Consider the following 23,921-nt stretch of genomic DNA (forward strand, 5'->3'; position numbering starts at 1 on the left):
CACACTTAGGGCTGTAGTTATAAAACATTTGTTGCACAAATGTCACAAGCATTTTTCCAGGCTGCATAAACTTCAATTTTTTTTTTATCACTATGACTTCCCATGATCGTCAGCTTCATCATCTAGTGGTCACAATGTGGTATATTTTCTGACTGAAGTATTTGGTGCCGCACAGTGGTTAACATGTCCACCTAGCAGAGTCATCGGTTTGAATCCTAACCGTGACACTACCTGCCTGGAGTTTGGATGTTTTCCCTGTAATGGTGTGGGTTTTCTTCTGGATACACCGGTTTAACTCCCACACTCCAAAGACATACTGGTAGGTTAATTGGTCCCAGTATGTGAGTAAGGCACCTTAGGCAGGGCAGGGACTGATGCGAATGTTCAATATATACATACATACATACACACATACATATACATCAGACACTGCACTTTTGCAATTGGAAATACTAGCATTAAAAAATAAAATTAGGCCGCTTTCACACTAGTTTACATATGCAGTGCGCCTTTCCTGCATGAGTCATAGACTGCCATTATATCCTGCAGGTTTGGTGTGCAGGAAAGACGCAGGTGCCCGGGGCTGAGGAGTGTAAGGGGGTTGCTTACATTTACAGTTGGGGGGGGGGTGGACATACCTGTACATACCTTGTAAAGCTATTTTCTTAGCCGGCTTCCGGGTAGTGCCTCCCTCGGGAGTGGGCTTTCCTATGCCACAGTTAGTGATTGACATGATGACAAACACTACCCCCCCCCCCCCCCGTCGCATAAGGAGTGTCACAAGTTGCCGAAAGAAGCCGAATGTCGAGTCGGCGCTATACGGCGCCTGCGCACCGACGCTCGGCTTCTTTCGGCATACTAACAATGTCGGTAGTGAGCTGGATGTAATGTTAGAAATTTGTTTTTAGGGTGAACCCCCGCTTTAAAGAGGAAGTAAACCCGCTGACTTTTTTTTTTTTTTCTTTACACCTCCAAGGGAAAAGGCATAATGAGCTAGTATGCTAGTAGCTCATTATGAAATACTTACATTAGAACGAGGCGTCGGTGTCCCTCCCGGTCCACCCTGAGGCAGCCGACATTTCGCCTCGGCGTGTCTTCCGGGTATCGCGGCTCCAGTGCTGTGAGTGGCTGGGGCTGCAATGTCGTCACTCCCGCGCATGCGTGCGGAAGACTTCTTTCCGGCAAGGTCTGGCGGCTGCCGGCCTTAAGCCGAAAATCCCGTGTGTGCATGTGCTGCTCCATTCAGCAGCTCATTGCGAGGGGGAATATCTCCTAAACCATAAAAGGAGATTTTTTTTTCACCTACAGGTAAGCCTTATTATAGGCTTACCTGTAGGTAAAGGTAAAAAAAAAAAAAAAAAAAAAAATTACTTTACTACCACTTTAAAGCGGATGTGCCATGGGGAAAAATATTAAAAGCCAGCAGCTACAAATACTGCAGCTGCTGACTTTTAATATTAGGACACTTACCTGTCCTGGAGTCCAGCGCTGATCGCAGCAGAGCACGAGCGATCGCTCGTCTCTCTGCTGCTCCCCCCACCATCCACGCTGAGGGAACCAGGAAGTGAAGCGCTGCGGCTTCACTGCCCGGTTCCCTACAGCGCATGCGCGAGTCGCGCTGCGCCCGCCGATTGGCTCACACGCTGTGTGCTGGGAGCCGAGTGTTCGCAGCACACAACGGGCGACAGACGGGAAGTCAGAAAAACCCCTCTTTCGCCTGTAGCGTGTGGCCGGAAGTGGGTGCAAATACCTATCTGCACCCCCCTCCCCCCTGAAAGGTGTCAAATGTGACACCAGAGGGGGGGCGGGTTCCGATCAGCGGGACTCCACTTTAGGGTGGAGAACCGCTTTAAGTATTTGCAAAATTTTAGAGCATCTTATAACAAATATTTTGTTAGGTTTTGTGGGTGGAATTTGGCGTTTTCTTGCCTCCAGAGCTTTTCTGATTCTAGATGCCATGCAGAATAAGTTCTACACATTAGTAAGGCAATTCATTGTTGCCGGCCATGTGATGAGAAATTCTCATTAGGCATCTATATGTCCTGTGCATGGCCATGAATCGAGACAAAGATACTCGGCTTATCTTTGTGCTTAAAAAGATCTTATACTGTAGAAGCCATGCCCAAAAAAGGCAAACAAGAGGGAAAATCACTAGTACGCAGTATTGCCTGTAGGAGATCTTTTCTCCAAGACTGGCTTACCATGCATTGTTACATAAAGTATCTGTGTGGAGGAGATGGTCAAAATTTGTAAAGGATCAGAGCTTTGCTACCTGATATCAAGTCGGCCTCCCCGATGATTGGTTGGGGTAAAGATCAAAAAACAGCAAGAGAAGCAGAGAAAAGCACATGTACAGATCCACGGAATAAAAGAAGCAGAAACAGGGAGATGCTTCCAATGCAGGTCTACAGCTTCCTCTAGAGCAGTGATGGTGAACCCTTTTTATCTTGAGTGCCCAAACTTCAACAGGTCTACAGAGCGGTGTGACAGAGGTCATGTGCTTGCGTTCAGAGGACAGGTGTGTGTAGAACAGTCGTCACTCCTCCTCATATATTGGGGGCGGGGGATAATCAATGTAAAGATCACTTCTACAATGGAAGAAAGCAACCTGATCTCCAGTAATCACTACAACCAGACATCCTAAAACAGCCTGGAGGACAGAACTCCGCTCACCCTACCATATGTCCAATTCCCAGGAGATCACACATGGTCCAGCTACAGTATTGGCCCCTTTAAGAGTCTCCGTCCTCCCGGGGAGGTGCAGCGCTTCTGACCTGTGTGTGCTCCCTGTCCTGAACATAGACTCCTGAACATAGACTTTGGAACGCGGCACAGCTTTGATCACGGCATCAGGCGCGATGACGTCCCTGGACTAGCCACGACTCATTTGCGAGCATGTGCACTGGTGATGGCCAGTCAGTGTGTGCCGCTTTCCAAGGTTCGGCTGCCGGGTGGTAGTGATCCAGCAACTTAGCTTGCGTGTCCACAGAGTGGGCTCTGTGTGGCAGTTGTAGCACGTGTGCCATAGGTTCGCCATCGCTGCTCTAGAGCCTCTAAACTGCAGCTTTGGGGTGGGGGGATGGATGAGACCCTTTGCTTGCCTTTATCCAAGGCCTTTTGGGCCACTATTCCTGCCACGGACATTAATGGGGTGCTAATCCTCCCAAGGGCACCACCTGGCACTATCCCTCCCACTGACACCAACTTTGGGGCATCGTTTACTCCCACCAGGAAAATTTCAATTCCCACTGGTCAGTCTGGTCCTGTAAAATCTAAGGCCCCTTTCACACTGGGGCAGGAGGTGCGTAGGCGGTAAAGCGCCGCTATTTTTAGCCCTGCTAGCGACCGAGAAAGGGTTAAAAACCGCCTCTGCAGAGGTTCATTGCTGGCGGTATAGCCACGGCGTCCCATTGGATTTCAATGGGCAGGAGCGGTACACACAGACCACTCCAAAGATGCGGCTAGCAGGACTTTTACCGTCCTGCTAGCGCACCGCTCCAGTGTGAAAGCCCTTGGGGCTTTCACACTGGAGACACAGCAGCGGCTGTTTAGGGTCGGTTTGTAGGCGCGATTTTTAGTGCAATAGCGCCTGCAAACCGCTCCAGTGTGAAAGGGGGTCTAAAGAACAGTAAACTGCCCTTTGTTTAAGAAGTTTATAGGTCTTTGCTCTAGAGCAAGGAGGACAATATGACACAGTAGCCACATGGCACAATTAGATTCATATATAAATATTGTCTTTTTGCAGACATTAAACATTTAAAAGTAGAACGCTACAAAGTTATTGATGCATTTATTCCATCTCGGGAGATATTCTCTTAGAGATCTGCATAAAAATGATTCCACATTATGCCACTATCTTCAGAAACATTTTAACAAACAATGCAATTCGATAGCCCTACTACGAAGTCAGGAAAAAAAAAAGGGAGGTAAAAAAAATGGTTATGCAAGACTGCAATGTTAAATATCACAAGCACGAGCAGGATTTTTAAATGGTACTGCCTGGCACAGTACAGTTATCCCAGGCATTCCGGGGAAGGGAATGCTTTCTTGGAAAGAAAACCCCTTTGATTGAATAGTTGTCTTTATAACTTGGAATACTGTCCTATACACAGCACGCCTTAACACCCTCAGCATAATGAAAAATGCCAAAGAGATTTTATTGTTTACATGTATTCTAAAACCTGAAGGACAGAACCAACAAAACCTCGATCAAGACAAGGTCGTTCAGCTGCATTTTGCAGATCTGTCTCAGTTTGGTCTAAATGTTTGTTTATTATATACAAAGAAAAGTATGAGTGTTCTTTGCAATATTTTAACTGTACATGTCCAAATGGTCAAAAAAGCCCTGTGTATACATGCAAACAGTTCTTGACATCACTACCTAATAGGCAGGTTGGTCTAGGCCAGGGGTCTCCAAACTGCGGCCCGAGGGCCAGATGTGGCCCTTTGCTAGCCTTTATGCGGCCCTTGGGGCACAATTCCTTCCAATGATCTGAGGTTCTTATCCTCCCATTAACACCAACAATGGGGCAATGCATCTTCCATGAATACTAATGATGGAATACTATTCCTCCTACTAATAGGGGGAATCCTCCTCCTATTGACCACCAACCCTGAGGCCATATTTATTCTCACCGATTTTGGGCCCGTGACATTTTCTGTCCCTGCTGGCCACAATCCGGCCCTCCTAAAGTCTGAAGGACAATACAGTGGCCCTTTGATTGAAAAGTTTGGAGACCCCTGGTCTAGGCTAATGGGTTTAGATAAAACCTTTCCCTGCCGAGTATAGACACTCTGACCTCCAGTGCTGACCACCTCCTCTGACAAACTCTCTCACCTGTTCCCAACAAGTACACGCAGGGGTGCGACTTAGGCTGGCCATACATTATACAATTTTCTTGTACAACTTTTCTTTAGTTTACCAAAACCATATTAATGGGAGGTAAAATGTGTATGCAATCAGGCAGAACCTTGCACTACATAGTTGAAGGTAAATCTAAAAAAAAAAAATTGAAGAAGAAAATTGTATAGTGTATGGCCAGCTTTAAAAGTGGTTGTTAAGCTACTCTGACCAATTCATATCATCCACTATGTGTCTTAATGCTGTGTCCCCCTGTGTTTGTGTGCGATTTATAATAAAGATGCTTATGATACCTAAATTCAGAGCACTGCTCGGCGCTCACGTGACCAGCCGGCTCTCTCGTCTCCCCATCAGAGGAGGAGAGAACCGGCCGGTCATGTGAGCGCCGAGCGCAACACACACATAGCGGATTGTATGAAAATAACAGTAATTTCAACAGCATGAGGGGTGGGCACTGTCACAAGCTGACAGGAAAGGGAGGGGGCGTGGCGACGGGACTCTAAGATGGGCGCTCAGCCCAGGAGCTCCGCTTGCTCACCGGACATAATCCAAAACCATCAGCAGCCCCAAACACCACCATAAGGCTAGAAAACCCTCGCTGTACCGTCCAGGATGAACTTCACTAAATCTCATATACTAGACCTGGCATCTCATACAAAAGCCGCATTACAAGAACTACCACCATATACATGGAGCACAGGAGGTATCACGTACCTAGATATTGTCCTTACAAGTAATATCTCCGCTCTTACTAAAGCCAACATGCCCACGCTGATCGCCAAGCTCGAAGCCCAATTCAGAAACATAGCAAAAAAGGAAATCTCATGGATGGGTAGGATATCTGCTTATAAAAGGTTGATATTGCCGCAAATTTTGTATGCGTTTCGCACCTTGTCAGTCCATATACCGTTTCACTATAGCAAGAAATTAGCAGAACTCGGGTAGAAATATATATGGAATGATAAGAAAGCTAGATGCTCACAAAACAATCTAATTTCCCACAAACGAGCAGGGGGTGCGGGCTTAGTGGACATATATGACTACCTTTGGGCTGTTCGCTTAGACCAAATGAAATACTGGTTACAAGACACTGAGGCCCGGATTCACGTAGAATCGCGTATCTTTGTGCGGGCGTAACGTATCCTATTTACGTTACGCCTCCGCAACTTTTACAGGCAAGTGCCGTATTCTCTAACAAAAGTTGTGGCGGCGTAGCGTAAATAGGCCGGCGTAAGCCCGCCTAATTCAAATGTGATAGATGTGGGTGTGTGTTATGTTAATTTTATGTGACCCCACGTAAATGACGCTTTTTACGAGCGGCGCATGCGGCCGTCCGTGAAAGTATCCCAGTGTGCATGCTCCAAATTAACCCGCAAGAATCCAATGCTTTCGACGTGAATGTAAATGACGCCCAGCCCTATTCGCTAACGACTTAAGCAAACGACGTAAATTTTTTAAAAATTCGATGCGGGAACGACGTCCATACTTAACATTGGTACGCCTCATATAGCAGGGGTAACTTTACGCCGGGAAAAGCCTAACGTAAACGGCGTATCTGTACTGCATCGGCCGTGCGTACGTTCGTGAATTCGTGTATCTAGCAGATTTACATATTTCTAGGCATAAATCAGCGTACACGCCCCTAGCGGCCAGCGTAAATATGCAGTTAAGATCCGACGGCGTAAGAGACTTACGCCGGTCGGATCTAATACAAATCTATGCGTAACTGATTCTAAGAATCAGGCGCATAGATACGCCGTTGTAACTCGTACGAGGATCCGGGCCCGAGACGCCACTTTGGGTGGACATAGAAACTGCTCTATCTCTACTAAAGACCCAACACTACTACTTCTGGGAGACAGATGGGACAAATAGGATATGACCTTGCTAACACCTCCAATGCAAGCTTCCATAAAAGGCCTGGAGGTTCCTTCTGGAACAGAACCACAGGGACTTGCAGAATACCAACTTCAAACTACCCTTGAAGCTGTTGGAAGCTAAAATTCCAATGTTAAAAGTCTTAGACCTGACCGACCGGGGGATAACTTATTTATCAGACTTGTATGAGGACTCTAGACACAAATCCGCACAACTCATGACACAATATCACCTCACGAACGACAAACTGTATAAATTCCTACAAATAACACATTACCTGAAATTCATGGCCCCGCCCACTATAATACTGCCGAATAAAGTTTGGAAATTTTACTTTATAGACAAAAATGATAGGAAAGGTATATCTTTCTTTTACAATATGCTCCAGGACAAACTAACGTTCTCCAAAACGGTTGCCATGAAAAAATGGGAAGCAGATCTTGGCGTTTCCTTTTCAGAAGACCAATGGAAATGCACTTTCAGAGAAATACATAGAGCTTCCCACTGTGTCAAACACTGGGAGTCAGGGATCAAAGTGGCGAATAGATGGCACTACACTCCTCTCACACTCCTCTTAGACTGGCAAACGTACTTCCCAGGAACGTCACTCACTTGTTGGAGGGGATGCGGACAAATAGGAACAACTTAATGCATATGAACTGGCAATGCCCAAACGCTAACACACTGGAACCAGGTATTCCAAATTATTTTCTCCCTGACTGGACTACTCATAACCCCTGACCCTGCCTTAGCGATTCTACATTTAAATTATTGAACGATTCACACACAATGTTAGACTGGTAGTAACCCACATACTTCTAGAAACTCGTTCACCGATTCTGAGACATTGGAAGTCCCAACAAATCCATAAATATTTCTGAAATCTTGTAACTGATTTTATATATGATGTAATGCTGTATATCGAATACTGTGTATATCACCTTCTGTTTTGTTCTTTGTACAAATTGAAAATTTTCAATAAATACTATTGATTAAAAAAAAAAAAAAAAAAAGCAAGGGGAGGGGGGCGAGCAGACAGGAGTTGACGGAGGCATCTAAACTGACCACAGTGTCAGGGCTCAGCAGCCATGATATACCATGGTCAGTTTACAGAGGAGGGTAGAAACTGGCAGGATCGGCCAGGTATTTCAGCAATAGAAAGGGCCAAATAACAGCACAAGCACAAACATGCTTTAAAAAAAGGGGACAGGATACATTTTTAGATTAAACGCTTTAATTCTACAAAACTCTTTATGAATTCCATCATATATATTTTATGAAAGCAGGGAACCTGTAGAATAAGAGTTTATATTTTCAAGTTTCACATTATCTGGCAACTGTTTTTCAAACACATATTTTCAGTAAAAAATAAAACCAATTTTTTTGGGCACAAAGACACAAAAGAAATGCAATTTTTGGTAAACTTTTAAAGGCAAGACTATGTTGAGTAAATATGTATCCAATACAAAACTTAAAAAACTTTAGGCTGGGCTCACACTAGTGCGGTGCGAATTTCAGCTCTCTTATCTCTGCAGAGAGATAAGAGAAGTTTTCAGCAGATCCATCGAGTTTTAGCTGCAGATTAGCTGCGAATTTGGAGACCTGGGAGAGGGGAGGGGGAGGTGGGAAGTGTATTGAGCTGAATGAGACAAATACTGAAGAGAAACTAACACATCTGCGAATTCAGCTGCGTACCCATAGAAGATAATGGGACCGAATTTGCACCTGAGCCGCACCACAAGACCTAAAAAACGCACGGTATGGCGGCAATGCGCAGTGCGAATGCATCGCACATATGTAAACCAGCCTCATTGAAAACAATGTATTTTGAAATGTTCTGCGAATTGGATGCGGTTTAAGCTGCACTCAATTCGCATAGGTGTGAACCTGGCCTCACAGCTGATCAGATTACAGTTAAAGCAGTGGTTCACCCTGTTTTAAGACATCCTGTCTATGCAAATGCTTTGCAAAGAGAATCACCAAACGATTTTTTTTTTTTGAGTACTCCTTACCCGTTTGCAGCTGGTTTTTACGACCTGTCAATCAAAATGGGCGTGCAAGTCCATTCTCCCCCGTCCCGTCAATCGAATTCAGGTACTCCTCCGTCGACGCGATGTGCTCCAATCGCGCGACATCTCGCGCGTGAACTTCTTACACCGGCCGTTGTTATGGCAACCATGTAGTGTTGACGCTCGCCGTCAACACTGCACATGCGCGGGATCGAGCGGTGAATGCTGGGAGGCCAGCATTCGCCCTATCCCGGAAGAAGACCCTGTCGGCTTCACTATGCCCACAGGTAAGATGGAAACATCCATCGCCTCAGAATCAAAGATATAATTTACAGAATTACAGCGCATAGGCCGGCTTAACGAGTGGGACACCCTGTTAGAGCGGGAGTAAAGGTAAGCCCTGTGGATTAGAGAAAAAAAAAAATGATATCCCGCGGAACCCCCGCTTTAACTGTAAGGGCTCATTGTTTCTGCCTCTGATTGCCCTTTAGGTTAGTCTATGGGTCCATGTACACACAGGTATTTACAGGCAAGAGCATTTAAAAAGGCAAAAAAAACAAAAAACACATCACACGTTCAGGAGAGAAGTGTTTTGGTGGAAAAAACGATTAATGGGCTTAAACGCCAGCACATTTAGCGCTTGAGCCATTCATGCCAACGGCCAGACTAAATGAATGTTCTGACCAATAAATAGAACACCCAAATGCTTGAGGCTTGTGCATTTGTGGGGAGGTGGTGGTTCCTTTTTTTATTATTTAAAAACACAAAAATTTTCACTCACATTGGAAAAGTGCAAGGCACTCTTTAATGAGATAACCCTCTGTTCTAGCAAATTAACCACTTGTCCACGGGAGGACATCATATGACGTCCTCCACTTTGTGCGGGGATATCTGAATGATGGGTGCAGCTACAGGCATCATTCAGATATCATCATCTCCCGCCGTTATCCGGTTTTTCTTCGGGCTCTCCCGTGCCATCAGGGACCCGGAGAGCGAATTGGTCGGCGCTGCCTGGAAACCATAGATCCATAGAGATGACTGGTGACCAGATGGTCAATCATCTCTATGACCGTCGGAGGCCCGGGCGCAACGTTATGACGTCACGCCCAGTACCCGGAAGTAAACAAAGCCACAATCGCGGCTGTCGGCATGTGATCGGTGATTTTTTTTCCAACTATTTCATGCTTGTAAGCCTGGAGGAGAGATGTGGGGTCTTATTGACCCCACATCTCTCCATAAAGAGGACCTGTCACACTGATTACTATTACAAGGGATGTAATAGGAAAAAAATGATCAAAATTATTTTTATTTTTTTTAAACTGTAAAATCAAATTAAGTAAAATAAGAATAAATTAAAATTTCAAAACGCCCCTGTCCCCGTTATCTCGCGCACAGAAGCAAACATGCATGCAAGTCCCGCCCACATATGTAAACGCCGTTCAAACCCCACATGTGAGGTATCGTCACGTGCGTTAGAGCGTGTGCAACAATTTTAGCACTTCTCTGTAACTCGAAAATAGTAACCTGTAAAAAATGTTAAAGTGTCACCTATGGAGATTTTTAAGTACCGAAGTTTGGCGCCATTCCATGAGTGTGTGCAATTTTAAAGTGCGACATGTTAGGCATCTATTTACTCGGCGTGACTTCATCTTTGACATTATACAAAAAATTGGGCTAACTTTACTGTTTTGTTATTTTTTAATTCACGTACCCGTTCCCCCCCCCCCCCAAAAAAGCAGTTTGAAAAATTATTGCGCAAATACCGTGTGAGAAAAAAAAGTTGCAATGACCGGCATTTTATTCCCTAGGGTGTCTGCTAAAAAATTTATATATATATATATATATATATATATAAATGTTTGGGGGTTCTGATTAATTTTCTAGCAAAAAAATTGTGATTTTTACATGAAGGAGAGAAGTGCCAAAATAGGCCTGGTGGACAAGTGGTTAAGCAAAATCGGTGCTTAAATTTGCTTGTTTTTATCAGCCAGAGCCACTGGGGTTTTGACAGCGCTGAACTTGAAAGTGTTTAAAGCAAAGCAGTTCCTGATTCACTCCACAAAGGGTGGAAGGTTAAAAAGGATATATAAAAAAAAAAAAAAAAAAAAAGTAATCCTTTCTAACACAATAAATGCACATTTTTAGTGCGGGGAAAAAAAAAACAGTGTGCATTATATTTTGTTGCAGGAGCTAGTAAAGCATTGCACCAGCAATCAGCAGATCGCTGATGCCATGCAGGTCTCCTGCAGATCTGTCAGTGTATCTGCTTGCTTGTACGAGGTAGCCGATACATTCTGACAGGAAGAATCAATGAACTACCAGCGCCGTGGTAGTTCATTGAAAACTACAAGCCGTCAGCCGCAAAGGATGTCAGCACTTTGTAGTTCATACACAGAGCTCTGTGTATGAATGACACGGCCGTGTGGGTGGAGCCAACTAGTGACAACTGGTATGGGGTAATGCTGCCACAGGGAAGATAAGCAGTGGGCAGCAGCTGCAGCAGTGAGAACATGAACTTCTTTATATTATAAAATATATTTGCAATTTGCATCAGCTGTGATCTAATTTTAAGCTTTTTAATCCCATGACAAATGGAAAATATCAGGGAAAGGGTTAAACCTGTAGACTGAGCACAATACTCGTCAGATTCATGAAAATATGGATCTTTCACATTTGGGACCTTGTTTTTCCAGGCTTGGTGGTACAAAACTAAAAAATTGCTTACCCACACCAGAGCAAAGCACTGAATCTGACGGTAGGTGCTTTGTCCACGTTGGCCAATGCATACATTAAAAGTGGTCACATGAATCGATGCAATGATTTTTTTAGTTTTTTGTAAAGCCAAAAACTTTTGGATAAAGTAGGGATGGGTAAAAACCCCTTTCAGATTTTTTATTGACGTTCGTGTCCCTGCTGGGATACTCCCGCTCTGTCTCAGAGACAGAAGGTATGAATTTCAAAATTTTACAGGTTGTCCCCAAAATAAAAAAAGTGAAAGGAAATTTTCCACTGAGGATATTGCTCTCAACGAGAGAATTTCCACTCGCTTTGAAAATATCCTGTCATATTGTGTATCCTGGTAAAGGAAAATAGAAGTCTCTCTAAAGCGTTACAAAAATTAAATAGCTAAAACTTACTCCGATTTCATTGAGAATGGCACCCAAACACACAAGTACAATAGATGCCAAAGGCTCTACTCAATTTGCTTGTGGGCCACATCAGCATTATGGCTGCCCTCAAGGGGCCGGTTGTATCAGCACCCCACCCCCCTTACATTAGTTGTAAAGAGCCCCCCCACCATCAGAAGTCGAGCATCAACCCCACTATCAATTACATCAGCGCATCCCCTTGCCTTGTGCTGCTGCCAGGAGGGCTGGACAGAGAAGTACAGGATCTGGTGAAGAAGTCCTGTCCTCTCTGCTGCTGACACCAGGTGGGGGCAGAGATGAGGGGTGTGTGAGGGCCACATGATATGACCAAGAGGGCCGAATTTGGCCCACGGGCCTTGTGTTTAACACCTGTGCTCTACACTGTAGTATACAACACACACTGGAGAGTGTTGACAGAAAAGGTGCTGGTCCTGTTTTTTTTCTTCATTTCTGCGGGTTGTGTGCCAATTCTAAATGAATGGGCTGCGTTAACTTAAAGCACTCCAGCAATAATGGTAATACAGTCTAAGCAGGCTAAAGATATGCAGTAAAAGGCAGCAAACAAACTGGCACACTGGTAATGCAAAACAGCAAAAAATAAATAAATAAATAAAAAAAATTAAAAAAAGGGGGAAAAGACAAAAATTGATTTCAGCAAAGTGGCACGCTTGACCTTATTTTATGCATAACGCGGACAGGATCCCCATAAAATCTGCGGCAAAGTTTGAAAATAATTAAACAGAAGAACTGTACACAAGTAAACCTCCAACAAAATATCTAAACTAAACATTGGGCATTAACACGTACCTCGGCTGATCCGCTGCTTCTCCCCAGACAATATGCCTGGAGTGTCTATAATGCTAATGCTCTCTAGGACAGGATTAGGCAATTGTGCACACATGAACCTAGAAAATGAAAAAAAGAAAAAGACGTTGAGCAACTACAAAATGCTATTTAAATAAAATAAAATAAAAGCATTATTGATCAAAAACACTTAGCACACAGGGTAATGGACAAGGCAATCTAGTAATTAAATATATATACTGCGTAAAGAAATATTTATAAATGGCTGGGAGGTATAAACATGTAATAAATTGTCTTATTAATGATAGAGCTAAAAAAAAAAAGTTTTACATTTTGAATACAGAACAGGAGGGTTATAACACTTCAGATTTTTTTTTTTTTCGCCGTCTGTCTCCCATTGCAGAGATTTCCCTTCACTTTCTGTCCCATAGCCAAATCAGAAAGTGAGAGGAAATCCCTGCAAAAACCTACGTTAGATTTACCGGCATTTATAGGTATTTCTATGAACCTTCCAGGATGGCACACCTGAGAGATGAGGGCTCCGCCCTACAGGAAACCACTTAATTGACAGCTTATTACAAGTCCCCACCACCCTTCCCCTTGATCCCCAGTTAGTAATAAAGTAATCCTGAAACGGTTTACAATCTGAATCACTCCACGTTAGGTACTCACCACCTAGTGTTCAACTAATTTTCCCTCTGCCATAGGGCGGCAAGTAGGCCTGCCATCCTGGAAGGTTAGAAGAAATACCGCTACCGGCTAGTCTAAAGTAGAATTTCTACCATCATCTTCCAGGATGGCACGCCTAAGAGGATAATCAAGTAAACACAGGCCTACCTTCAGGTTGTGACCACAGCTTATAGGACCTTCCGGCCAAAGGCCAAGTCTTGCTGTGACAACACTTCCACACGGTAGTGCTTCAGGAACGTATCCTGACTGTTCCAGGTGGCCACGCTGCGTATTTGTTCCCAGGAGGCCCCTGCTTTCTCAGCCTAGGAAGTTGCTAGTGACCGGGTTGAATAGCCCTTAAACTTTGCCGATGCTGGGACCCCAGAACTCTCATAAGCCAGGGAAATAGCACCCCTGATGCACCCAACGACTGAGGCATTAGAAGCCCCTTCCTTGCCCCAGTGTATAAAACTAGTAGGCGATCGGATCTCCTAAACTTTTTTCTGACCTGACGGTTACTGACTGTATCAATAGGAAGGGTTCCTTCATGGACAACCCTTGTAGATCCCCAATCCTCCGGGCCGTGGTAATTGTCAACAAAAATTATAATCTTTGGTTAGGAACGTAAAAGGAACCTCCTCTATACGTTCAAATGGGTGTGTAGATAACACCTTTAACACCCTTGTCAGGTCCCATTATGGGAAACTGCCTTTGGAGACTGGGGAAATCCGTTCCCTGGCCACCAGGAACCGCTTAATGAGGTCTTCCTTTGCTAGCTTTATATCAAGGTAGAATGAGAGCACTGCAATCTGTACCCAGAGGGTGCCGACCACTAGGCCCTTCTCTACTTAGTCCTGGAGAAACGCCAAGATAACCAGGACAGTGGTGGAGGTCATCTGTTTTTCTATGCACCTATACATTTTTTGTGTAGATTTTCTTAGTCATTGGTTTTCTGCTCAGAGGGAGGGTACCCATCACTCCCTCTGAGCAGCCCTCATGCTTTAAAATCTGGCACTCACTAGCCAGGCCTCCACTCTGCAAGACTCTCGCACGTAAGTATGACATAATAATATACCTTTACAACTGCTTTAAAGTGGTTGTAAAAGGCATTTAAAAAAATAATAAACATGTCTATACTTACCTGCCCTGTGTAAAAGAATTGCAGAGCAGGCCAAATCCGCCTTTGCTTAGTTCCCACATTGGAGCTCCTGGCTCATCCTCTCTTGCTGGTGTCCCCAATAGAAAACCTACACACTCAGTCCCTACCCCCTCTTCAATAGAGTTAATTGACAGGGGTTTCCGCTGCCATCAATCTGACCAATAAGGTGGTAGACAGCAGCAAGTGCCGCTGCTCTTGTACATGTTGCTGGATTAGGCTCAGGTAAGAATAAGGAGGGGGGCTGAGGGGAATCCTGCAGCAGAATAGAATGCATTAGGGCAAAAAACCTTGAGGCTTTAGATTGAACCACTTTAACTGTCTGAAGCACAGAGGCAAATCCTGGCTTACTCCACCACACAAAGTCCATGGTAAAATTCTACTTTAGGCATACATTAATAGTGGGCGCTGTAGTCCACAGCAACTAGACAACACTACTTTAGCCCCCACCCCAATCAATTTTTTTTAAATACAGGACATTAAACCAAAAAAGCCAAAGATCCTAGTTCAGTAGCAAATTGTTGCAAGGTTTGTTATCCTGTTTAACATCTTGGTATATAGAAGGGGGATGCTACAATATAGCATTTAGGTGCTGTGGACTGCAGGGTCCAATTTAAATAAAATCAATATATTGTTTGGAAAGAAATAGCAGCAATTTGGTCTTTAAGCTAGGGTGTGCTAGTCATTATTGGCCCTGGTCCTTACTGGTGATTCACACATGTTTCTCTAGGGTGGGAGCAGCAAAGGAAAATCATCTGAGGGCAAGGGAAAAGTAGAGGCCAATGCATAGGGTAATCTGGAAGAAACAAGTCATACTTTCAAAAGAAAATATGTTTCAACCTTCCATTTTTACACTATTCAGCAAAAGAAAAGAACAGATTTTAAGATGCCACTGTAAGCAGATAAGGCAAATGCAACTGCCCCCAGGTTTATCAATGAACAGGAACAGTAGTCCGTTTTTACAAGGGGATGATTTAAGCTAAATTACAATAGAAATTTTAGTCATTAGAGGGGTGTTGTATTTATTGTTTCAGACATTTGAATTAATATGACATTTTCAAGGCTACATTTGCATGGGAAAGTTGCAGCGGAGCGAAAGGAAGAAGCTGGAATCTACAAATCCCTGCATATGTTCCAGCTACTGCCACCAAGCCATGTACACTTCAATGACAGTTCGGCGACAGCCGCAGCTATCCGCTGATGTCCAGCCTGCCAGCGATTACTTGCTGTGATCACTGCTGGAAGCACAGACCAGCACCAATAAGGTTCTACTCGCTCACCTCCTTCTGTTTATAAACCTGCATGCTCAATGACCAACTACTGTGCAAGTCACCACCTGTGGTTAACATGCTCAATCTGGAAACCTCAGACAATGCTGAATGATTGTTACCATCCCCCCCCCCCCCCCCAAGATAAACCAACTCTGGACTGTCTGTAGAGAGCACAGCTGTCTCTCTCCACTGGGTAAACAGGAACGCGGGTTCCCGTTAGTAATAAAAGCGGTGATGTGCAGACATCTGACCATACTCTAGTCTAACATCTATGGCCATCTTAAAGCGTTTGCCAACCCAAAAGTATAAAGCTGTGCCAGCCCATCTATTATGGGCAGGCATAGCACACTGCAAGTCATTTATAAAAACAAGGCTTGTAAATAACGATTTAGAATAGTCTTCAGGCTGGTCACGTGACTTGCGGCCGCTGTAAGGCTTCAGCAGGAGGGGCCGAGATCTCCCTTTGACGTCAGCTGGGGTGGTCACATGGCCGCTCTGCCCCTCCTGCGTAGCCCTGGAAACCGTCCGAGAGAGTCACAAGAAGAATGCGCCAAATCGATATTTACAAGCCTCGTTTTTATAAAAGATTTATACAGTGTGCTATACCTAAATATATTAGAGGGGCTGGCAGTGACCATACATACAATTTTTTTTTGTACAAGTAGTGGCAGGGATTGTGGGGACAGAGCTGACAGGTAGGGAGGAGGGGGTGAGTGGGAGAGAGCTGAGAGAAGGGCTGCGGATGACAAAAGGGACATACGCTGACCACATGGGTCAGTGCAGAGGGGGGGGGATACAGAAAGTGGCAGGTTCAGCCAAGTTTATTTACAGTTTAGAGGGGGCAGATTACACAGCACAAGCACTGTGCTGTTTATTCTGCTTTAAGGGACCGGGATATATTTTTTTTGTTTATTTGGGTTAACAAACACTTTAAATCCAGCTTACCAATGGTTCTGTATTCCACAAACAATGGCCCCTTCAAGTACACATTGTAAAGAATTTAAGGGCATTCCCAGAAAGAAAAAAAAAAAATCTCATGACTCAGATCAGAACACAGTGTGATCGCAACGCTGGAGATCCCCAAAATTATGCTTTTTCAATATACTTGACTGTCTAATCCGTGGGTACAGTCAGCGAAACAAGAACAAGGCAACTGTATACTTTAGCTTGTTTATACCTGGAATCTGTCTTCGTACGTCAGCAATAACTGCTTTATTTTTTCCAGTAAACAAGCTTACAACACAGCCACAGAAAGAGAACAAACCAAATAAAGTAACTGATGACATAAACAGTTGCATTATATAGAACAATATAGCAGTAAAAAGTAGAACTTCTAGCAATATTTATGAAGTCAGCAAGAAGAACCTCATAGGTTGATGATGTGCCTCCTTTATTCCATTCAGAATATTAGAGTCCACATTAGAAAGAAGAGAACACATATACGTTACAGAAAGTAGATCCCCTTGTCTTGCATTTGCCAAAGCCTCGATTACAGGTTTACTGCGCACACTAACTAAACGCTCCCTTTATTATGAAGTGAGAAAAGATGGGATAAACGGCCTGTGAAAAGAACCACAAAAGAAAAAAAAAAAAAAAAACCCCACCACACACACATACCAAGAGCGGTTATAGCGGTACCTCAGGGAATGCCGTGGCTGTCAGATATGGGTGTGTCTTACCCTCTATCACCGATTAGGAGTGTGCTATAATTCACTTTGTTTTGAACTAAAATTCTTCATTCTTGTACATGGCTGTTTTGCACAATGGAGCGCTATTAAAAAAAAAACTAAGTAAGCAATAGTTTAAAAAGAATGACATACCACTCTTCCCCTCCAATTTTTTTTTTTTTTTTTTTACGCTGAAAAATGTGTCATACAGTTCCTGCTTTACTCATGTAAGGATATCCTGAAGACTAATAAAATAACATCCTTCAGCTGGACAAGCAATCATAATACAAATATTTCAAACACAGACAAAATAGGGACGTTTTTGACAGTCTGCCCAATAAAAATGAATGGGCAAAGCAATAAGCATCAGTGTTCCAAAAAATAAAATAAATGGTCCTTCAAGTGATATTCTGGTCAAATAAAATTTTCTTTCAAGCAGTTAGACCCGGTTCACACAGGGGCGGCACGACTTTGGGGGTGACTCGTCAAGGCGATCTCAAGACCACTTTAGAGGTGACTTGCAAAATGACTTCTGTATTGAAGTCAATGAAAGTCGCCCCGAGTCGCACAAGAACCTTTTTCCAAGTCGAAACGACTTGAGTCGCTCCCATTACAACGGTTTAATTGAATAGAGCGGAGCGCAACTTGTCAGACGGCTGAGTCGCCCCTGTGTGAACTGATTTTTAAAGCGATATTAAGATTTATTTATTTTTAAATAACAAACATGTCATACTCACCTGCTCTGTGCAATTGCCCAGTGTTTATATATCTTAATTGTTTTTGCACATTTGTGTGTTTAAGCCTGAGCCAGCCCCTCCTGCCCCCACCACAGCTCAGCACTCCAGTAAGTGCTGGAGGGTCAGAGCAGAGAGCTGGAGATTGACAGTCAAGGCTCTCTACTCATAGCAGTGGGGGAGACCTGAGCAATCAGTGGTGTTTGATCACTTAGTTCTCAGGGTAGAGCCAGTGAGGAGACAGCTACAGCCAGCATCAGTGCTGCAGCCAATTACAGGACGGGGGCTGCTCTGTGCAAAACCATTGCACAGACCAGGTAAGTATGACATTTATTTTTTTAAACACAACCTTTAGAGCCACTTTAAAGCCTGCCCTTTACTAAATAGGCATATGCCCTTCATATTGAGCTGATCCTCATAACATTGCACTTCAATGACTGTACAGTGTCCCCTGTGGAGAACTTTTGTTAAAAAGCTGGGAAATCTGTGTGTGTGATCTGTGTTTACACAGGGCCGATGCTCACTTCACTGACCTGAATGATGTCTCTTACAGTTAGATCATTGCACACATCGTATAAAGTGCGTCAGGAATCGGCCAAGAATTGCCACTAATAGGAAGTTGATGGTTATCTGTGAAATGAACGCTTGAATTATATATTCAAAGTCAGCTGCTGAAATTACTGACAAATGGCTCAACATGTGTCCCTCCAGCTGCTGCAGAATTACAATACTGTATATTTTATAGAATGCCACAGACAGGCTGATCTTATAAATGGTGAGGAGACCTGCCCAATCACAGTGATTGTAGAGTAACCATTACTGCCAAGTACAATGTTCAGTATTAGTGCATACCCAGATGAAGCATCACTGCCATGACTGAGCACAGCTCACAGCGGTCTGCCCAACTCTATATTGTTCCAGGAATGGGAAGGGCGGTCCCTTTATCACTGCTGAAACAGTATAGTATGCTAGATGTCATACAGTTTATACAGCGCTCACATCGGCCTCATGCATTAGTGAGCGTTCAATTGGGCCTATTTAAAATGATAGCAAAGCTAAAGTTAGGCTTTCAAAAATATGTTTTTTTTTTATTATTTATTTTATTTAAGATTCATACTGAACTAGGTGGATGCAGCATTGGTCCAATGCTGAATCTGTCCCCTGGCACCTCTAACACTGAGAACTGAGCGATCGAACACCGCCGATTGCTCGGTTCTCACAGCTCCCTTAGCAGAGAGCCGGTATAGTTACCGGCTCTCTTCTCTGCCCCTCCTCACTCATTGGAGCGTTGGGCTCTGGAGGGGGCAGGAGCGGTTGGCTCAGACTCTCAGCGGCTTGTTCAGGCATGTGGGCGGATCCCGACTTCATGGTCACGCTTTTGCCCGAGCCTGGAGCGGCTCTGACAGAGGGCTGCAGCCTGCTCTCTGCTGAAAATGGGTCACAGGAGTGTAGAACAAACTGTACTCCTGTGATCCAAAGGAGAAAGACAGCCAAATGAGCTTTGGCTGTACTTTCCCTTTAAATAACATAACCATAGCAACTAGTAAACATTCACTCTGCTGAAGATGGAACCTGATTGCCCGTTAGAAGTTTCTCCACCTAAACCAAGACTGTCCACAAATGGATAAGAAGCCAAACTAAGGCAAGTGCTAGAACTTTCCTTCATGGTTTCTTGTGCTGGGAAAGTCCCATGTTTGACAACAACTACTTCCAACTCAAACCATTATCCTAGGACTGGAGTCAAGCAGGCAGAGTGAAGAAAGTGCAGCAGTGTTCCCAGCATAAGACACCTTACAGATTCCACTCTGCTCCCCAAACAACGCAGTCTTCAAGTGTCACTAAAGGAGATTTATTTTGTTAATTTTGGATAGAATGGAGAGGAATTAGAATTCTTGTCAGGTTTTGGTACAGCCCAAGTCCCCATTAGGGAGATTCATCAGCAGCCACAGATTGGACGTCAGGGACCACAAGCGAGATCAGATCCTGGCTGCAGATTGCCTATACTTGGAGGACTGGAATATTCTCAGTACAGACAAAACATGGACAGCAAGAAGAGAAAGTCGTGTTGAAATCCCATCAAGTTGCACTGCATACATAACCTATCCTAAAAGTACTGAGATGTGATCAATCTAAGCATGAGTGATGACAAACAAGCGATTCATCATTGATTAAAACATCAAATTGAAAACACAACCAATTAGAAATGATCTATGAAAAAAGAACATTTCATCAATCTGTGTTACGATTGGCCGTCTGACACACAGATACCCATCTGACCAGTCAGAAATGATACAATTCTGCCACAGCCGATCAACTTGTCATTGTCACAATTGTTTGAACACTCACTGATATTGATCAGATGGAGGTTTGTGATCGTCTGTCATACGGATACCTGAGAGGTCACCTTCATTGTGCGAGGACAGGCAGGGGCCTCTGGAATGCAAAACCCAATGATACAAGTCATAACCTAGGAGGAAGTCTGCACTCCTCAGACAAAGACCATGGTAAGGAGAGATTTCTGACACACCCCCTCTTGTGGAGGTCACACACAGGGCAATGCTGGGACCTGTAGTGCCTCAGACACAGGGGAGCAATGCTGGGACCTGTAGTGCCTCACACACGGGGCAATGCTGGGACCTGTAGTGCCTCACACACAGGGCAATGCTGGGACCTGTAGTGCCTCAGCCACGGGGGAGCAATGCTGGGACCTGTAGTGCCTCACACACGGGGGAGCAATGCTGGGACCTGTAGTGCCTCACACACGGGGGAGCAATGCTGGGACCTGTAGTGCCTCACACACGGGGGAGCAATGCTGGGACCTGTAGTGCCTCACACACAGGGCAATGCTGGGACCTGTAGTGCCTCAGCCACGGGGGAGCAATGCTGGGACCTGTAGTGCCTCAGCCACGGGGGGAGCAATGCTGGGACCTGTAGTGCCTCACACACGGGGGGAAGCAATGCTGGGACCTGTAGTGCCTCACACACGGGGGAAGCAATGCTGGGACCTGTAGTGCCTCACACACGGGGGAAGCAATGCTGGGACCTGTAGTGCCTCACACACGGGGGAAGCAATGCTGGGACCTGTAGTGCCTCAGACACAGGGGGGGGGGGATGCTGGGACCTGTAGTGCCTCAGACACAGGGGGGGGGGATGCTGGGACCTGTAGTGCCTCAGACACAGGGGGGGGGAATGCTGGGACCTGTAGTGCCTCAGACACAGGGGGGGGGATGCTGGGACCTGTAGTGCCTCAGACACAGGGGGGGGATGCTGGGACCTGTAGTGCCTCAGACACAGGGGGGGGGGGGGGAATGCTGGGACCTGTAGTGCCTCAGACACGGGGGGGGGGGGGGGGGAATGCTGGGACATGTAGCCCCTAGGGTTGTATATAACTTGTAGTCCCCATGTAGTGATATTCTATAGAATGCTGGGTCTTGTAGTCCCCTCACACTGACATAATGCTGGGTCCTGTAGTCCCCCCTGTAGGGATATTATATACAGAAGTATGCTGGGTCTTGTAGTCCCCCCACAATGACATAATGCTGGGTCTTATAGTCCTCCGTGTAGTGATAATCTATATAGAATGCTGGGTCTTGTAGTCCCCCGTGTAGTGATAATCTATAGAATGCTGGGTCTTGTAGTCCCCCACACTGACATAATGCTGGGTCTTGTAGTCCCCCTGTAGGGACATTATATACAGTAGAATCCTGGGTCTTGTAGTCCCCCATGTAGTGATAATCTATAGAATGCTGGGTCTTGTAGTCCCCCATGTAGTGATAATCTATAGAATGCTGGGTCTTGTAGTCCCCCTGTAGGGACATTCTATACAGTAGAATGCTGGGTCTTGTAGTCCCCCATGTAGGGATATTATATACAGTAGAATGCTGGGTCTTGTAGTCCCCCCTGTAGGGACATTCCATACAGTAGAATGTTGGGTCTTGTAGTCCCCCCACACTGACATAATGCTGGGTCTTGTAGTCCCCCCCGTAGGGACATTCCATACAGTAGAATGCTGGGTCTTGTAGTCCCCCCACAATGACAATGCTGGGTCTTGTAGTCCCCCCTGTAGGGACATTCCATACAGTAGAATGCTGGGTCTTGTAGTCCCCCCTGTAGGGACATTCCATACAGTAGAATGCTGTGTCCCCCCCACACTGACCTGTTGAGGAAGGCGTTCCCGAAGGCGCTGAGCTTCCTGAAGGGTTTCTTGGGGTCCACCACGAGCGCGTTCCCGGGTAGGATCCCCTCCATGGGGCCGTGCATGACGGCGATGAAGGAGTCTGTGGTGGGCTCGGGGCCGATCCTCATACCGGGGAAGTCTTGCTCCATGAGGTGTCGGATGAAGGTGGTCTTCCCCGTACTGTATTGGCCCACCAGGAGTACCATGGGCTTGTTGTGGAAGTCGGCATCCTCCAGGGCCGGTGAGTGAAAGTCATGGAAGCGGTAAGTGTCCTCCAGGGGGAATAGCTTCTGCTGATAGAGTTTGCAGAGCCCTTCGGCCACCGTCTCGAAGAGTTCGGGCTCCTTTTTCCTGCGAACGTCATTACCGACCCAGCTGAACATGGCTGCGCACACCGGGGAAACGGACAGAGAAACGAACAGCTCTCTCTAACGGACCCGGCTCTGGGCTCAGGGGGAGGAGCGGGCTGGGCGTGGCGCAGGGCGCGCGGGGACACCTCGGGAGCGCGCCTTAGTATAGATAGAGCGGAGCGCACACTGGTCGGGTTCCTTCAGAGTCCAGTCAGTCTGAGTCAGTGATTAGAGCTGAGCTATGGAACGTCAGCAGGGAGGAGAGGGGACCACCCAATACCTTCCACAGTCATGACATCATCGGGAGGATTCCCCCTCCCCACCCCGCCCCTGACTCATGGTGACACGTGGGGGGAGAAGTCAGAGCCCTCAGTTCACAGGATGTGTGACGTCACTACTAATCTGTGTCATTATATGTGATGACTGGAACCTTCTACAAAACACAACTTTCATCATCATGTCTACTCCCAGCCAGTGTATCCTGACCAGGGAGAGGGGTCCCTTACACTAGTTCTGAAACTATTAGTCCATGGAGTCCAACATTGTCCTCAGGGGCATTTTCTGAAAGCAGTGCGCCTGTGTGCAAGATCATATTCTGGGCCCTCTAGCCCCAGAAAAACAAAAAGTGAGGCAGAGGTCAGTAGTAGGTGAAGTGAGTTTATGGGTTAGTAGTAAGTGAAGCGAGTTCAGGGGTCAGTAGTAGGTGAAGTGAGTCCAGGGATCAGTAGTAAGTGAAGTGAGTTTATGGGTTAGTAGTAAGTGAAGCGAGTTCAGGGGTCAGTAGTAGGTGAAGTGAGTCCAGGGATCAGTAGTAAGTGAAGTGAGTTTATGGGTTAGTAGTAAGTGAAGCAAGTTCAGGGGTCTGAAGTAAGTGAAGTGGGGTCAGTAGTAAGTGAAGTGAGTCCAGGGTAAAGTAGTAAGTGAAGTGAGTCCAGGGTAAAGTAGTAAGTGAAGTGAGTCCAGGGGTCAGTAGTGAGTGAAGTGAGTCCAGGGGAAGGTAGTAAGTGAAGTGAGTCCAGAGGAAGGTAGTAAGTGAAGTGAGTCCAGGGGAAAGTAGTAAGTGAAGTGAGTCCAGAGGAAGGTAGTAAGTGAAGTGAATCCAGGGGTCAGTAGTAAGTGAAGTGAGTTCAGGGGTTAGTAGTAAGTGAAGTGAGTCCAGGGGAAAGTAGTAAGTGAAGTGAGTCCAGGGGAAAGTA

General features: G+C 45.4%; 1 protein-coding gene across 1 annotated transcript in view; it reads right to left on the minus strand.

Annotated features, from left to right (window-relative positions):
• The window catches only part of EHD1 (EH domain containing 1), a 57,719-nt gene extending 34,761 nt beyond the window's left edge, over positions 1 to 22,958 (minus strand). Inside the window, exons 1-2 of the mRNA XM_040328556.1 lie at positions 22,355 to 22,958; positions 12,705 to 12,802 (exon numbers count right to left, since the gene is read on the minus strand). Of these exons, the coding sequence (XP_040184490.1) occupies positions 12,705 to 12,802; positions 22,355 to 22,758 (502 nt within the window). The 5' untranslated portion in view covers positions 22,759 to 22,958. The remainder of the gene's footprint in view (positions 1 to 12,704; positions 12,803 to 22,354) is intronic.
• Between the last annotated feature and the right edge of the window lie 963 nt (positions 22,959 to 23,921).

This window comes from Rana temporaria, chromosome 11 (assembly GCF_905171775.1).
Source record: "Rana temporaria chromosome 11, aRanTem1.1, whole genome shotgun sequence".
NCBI classification, from domain to species: Eukaryota; Metazoa; Chordata; class Amphibia; order Anura; family Ranidae; genus Rana; species Rana temporaria.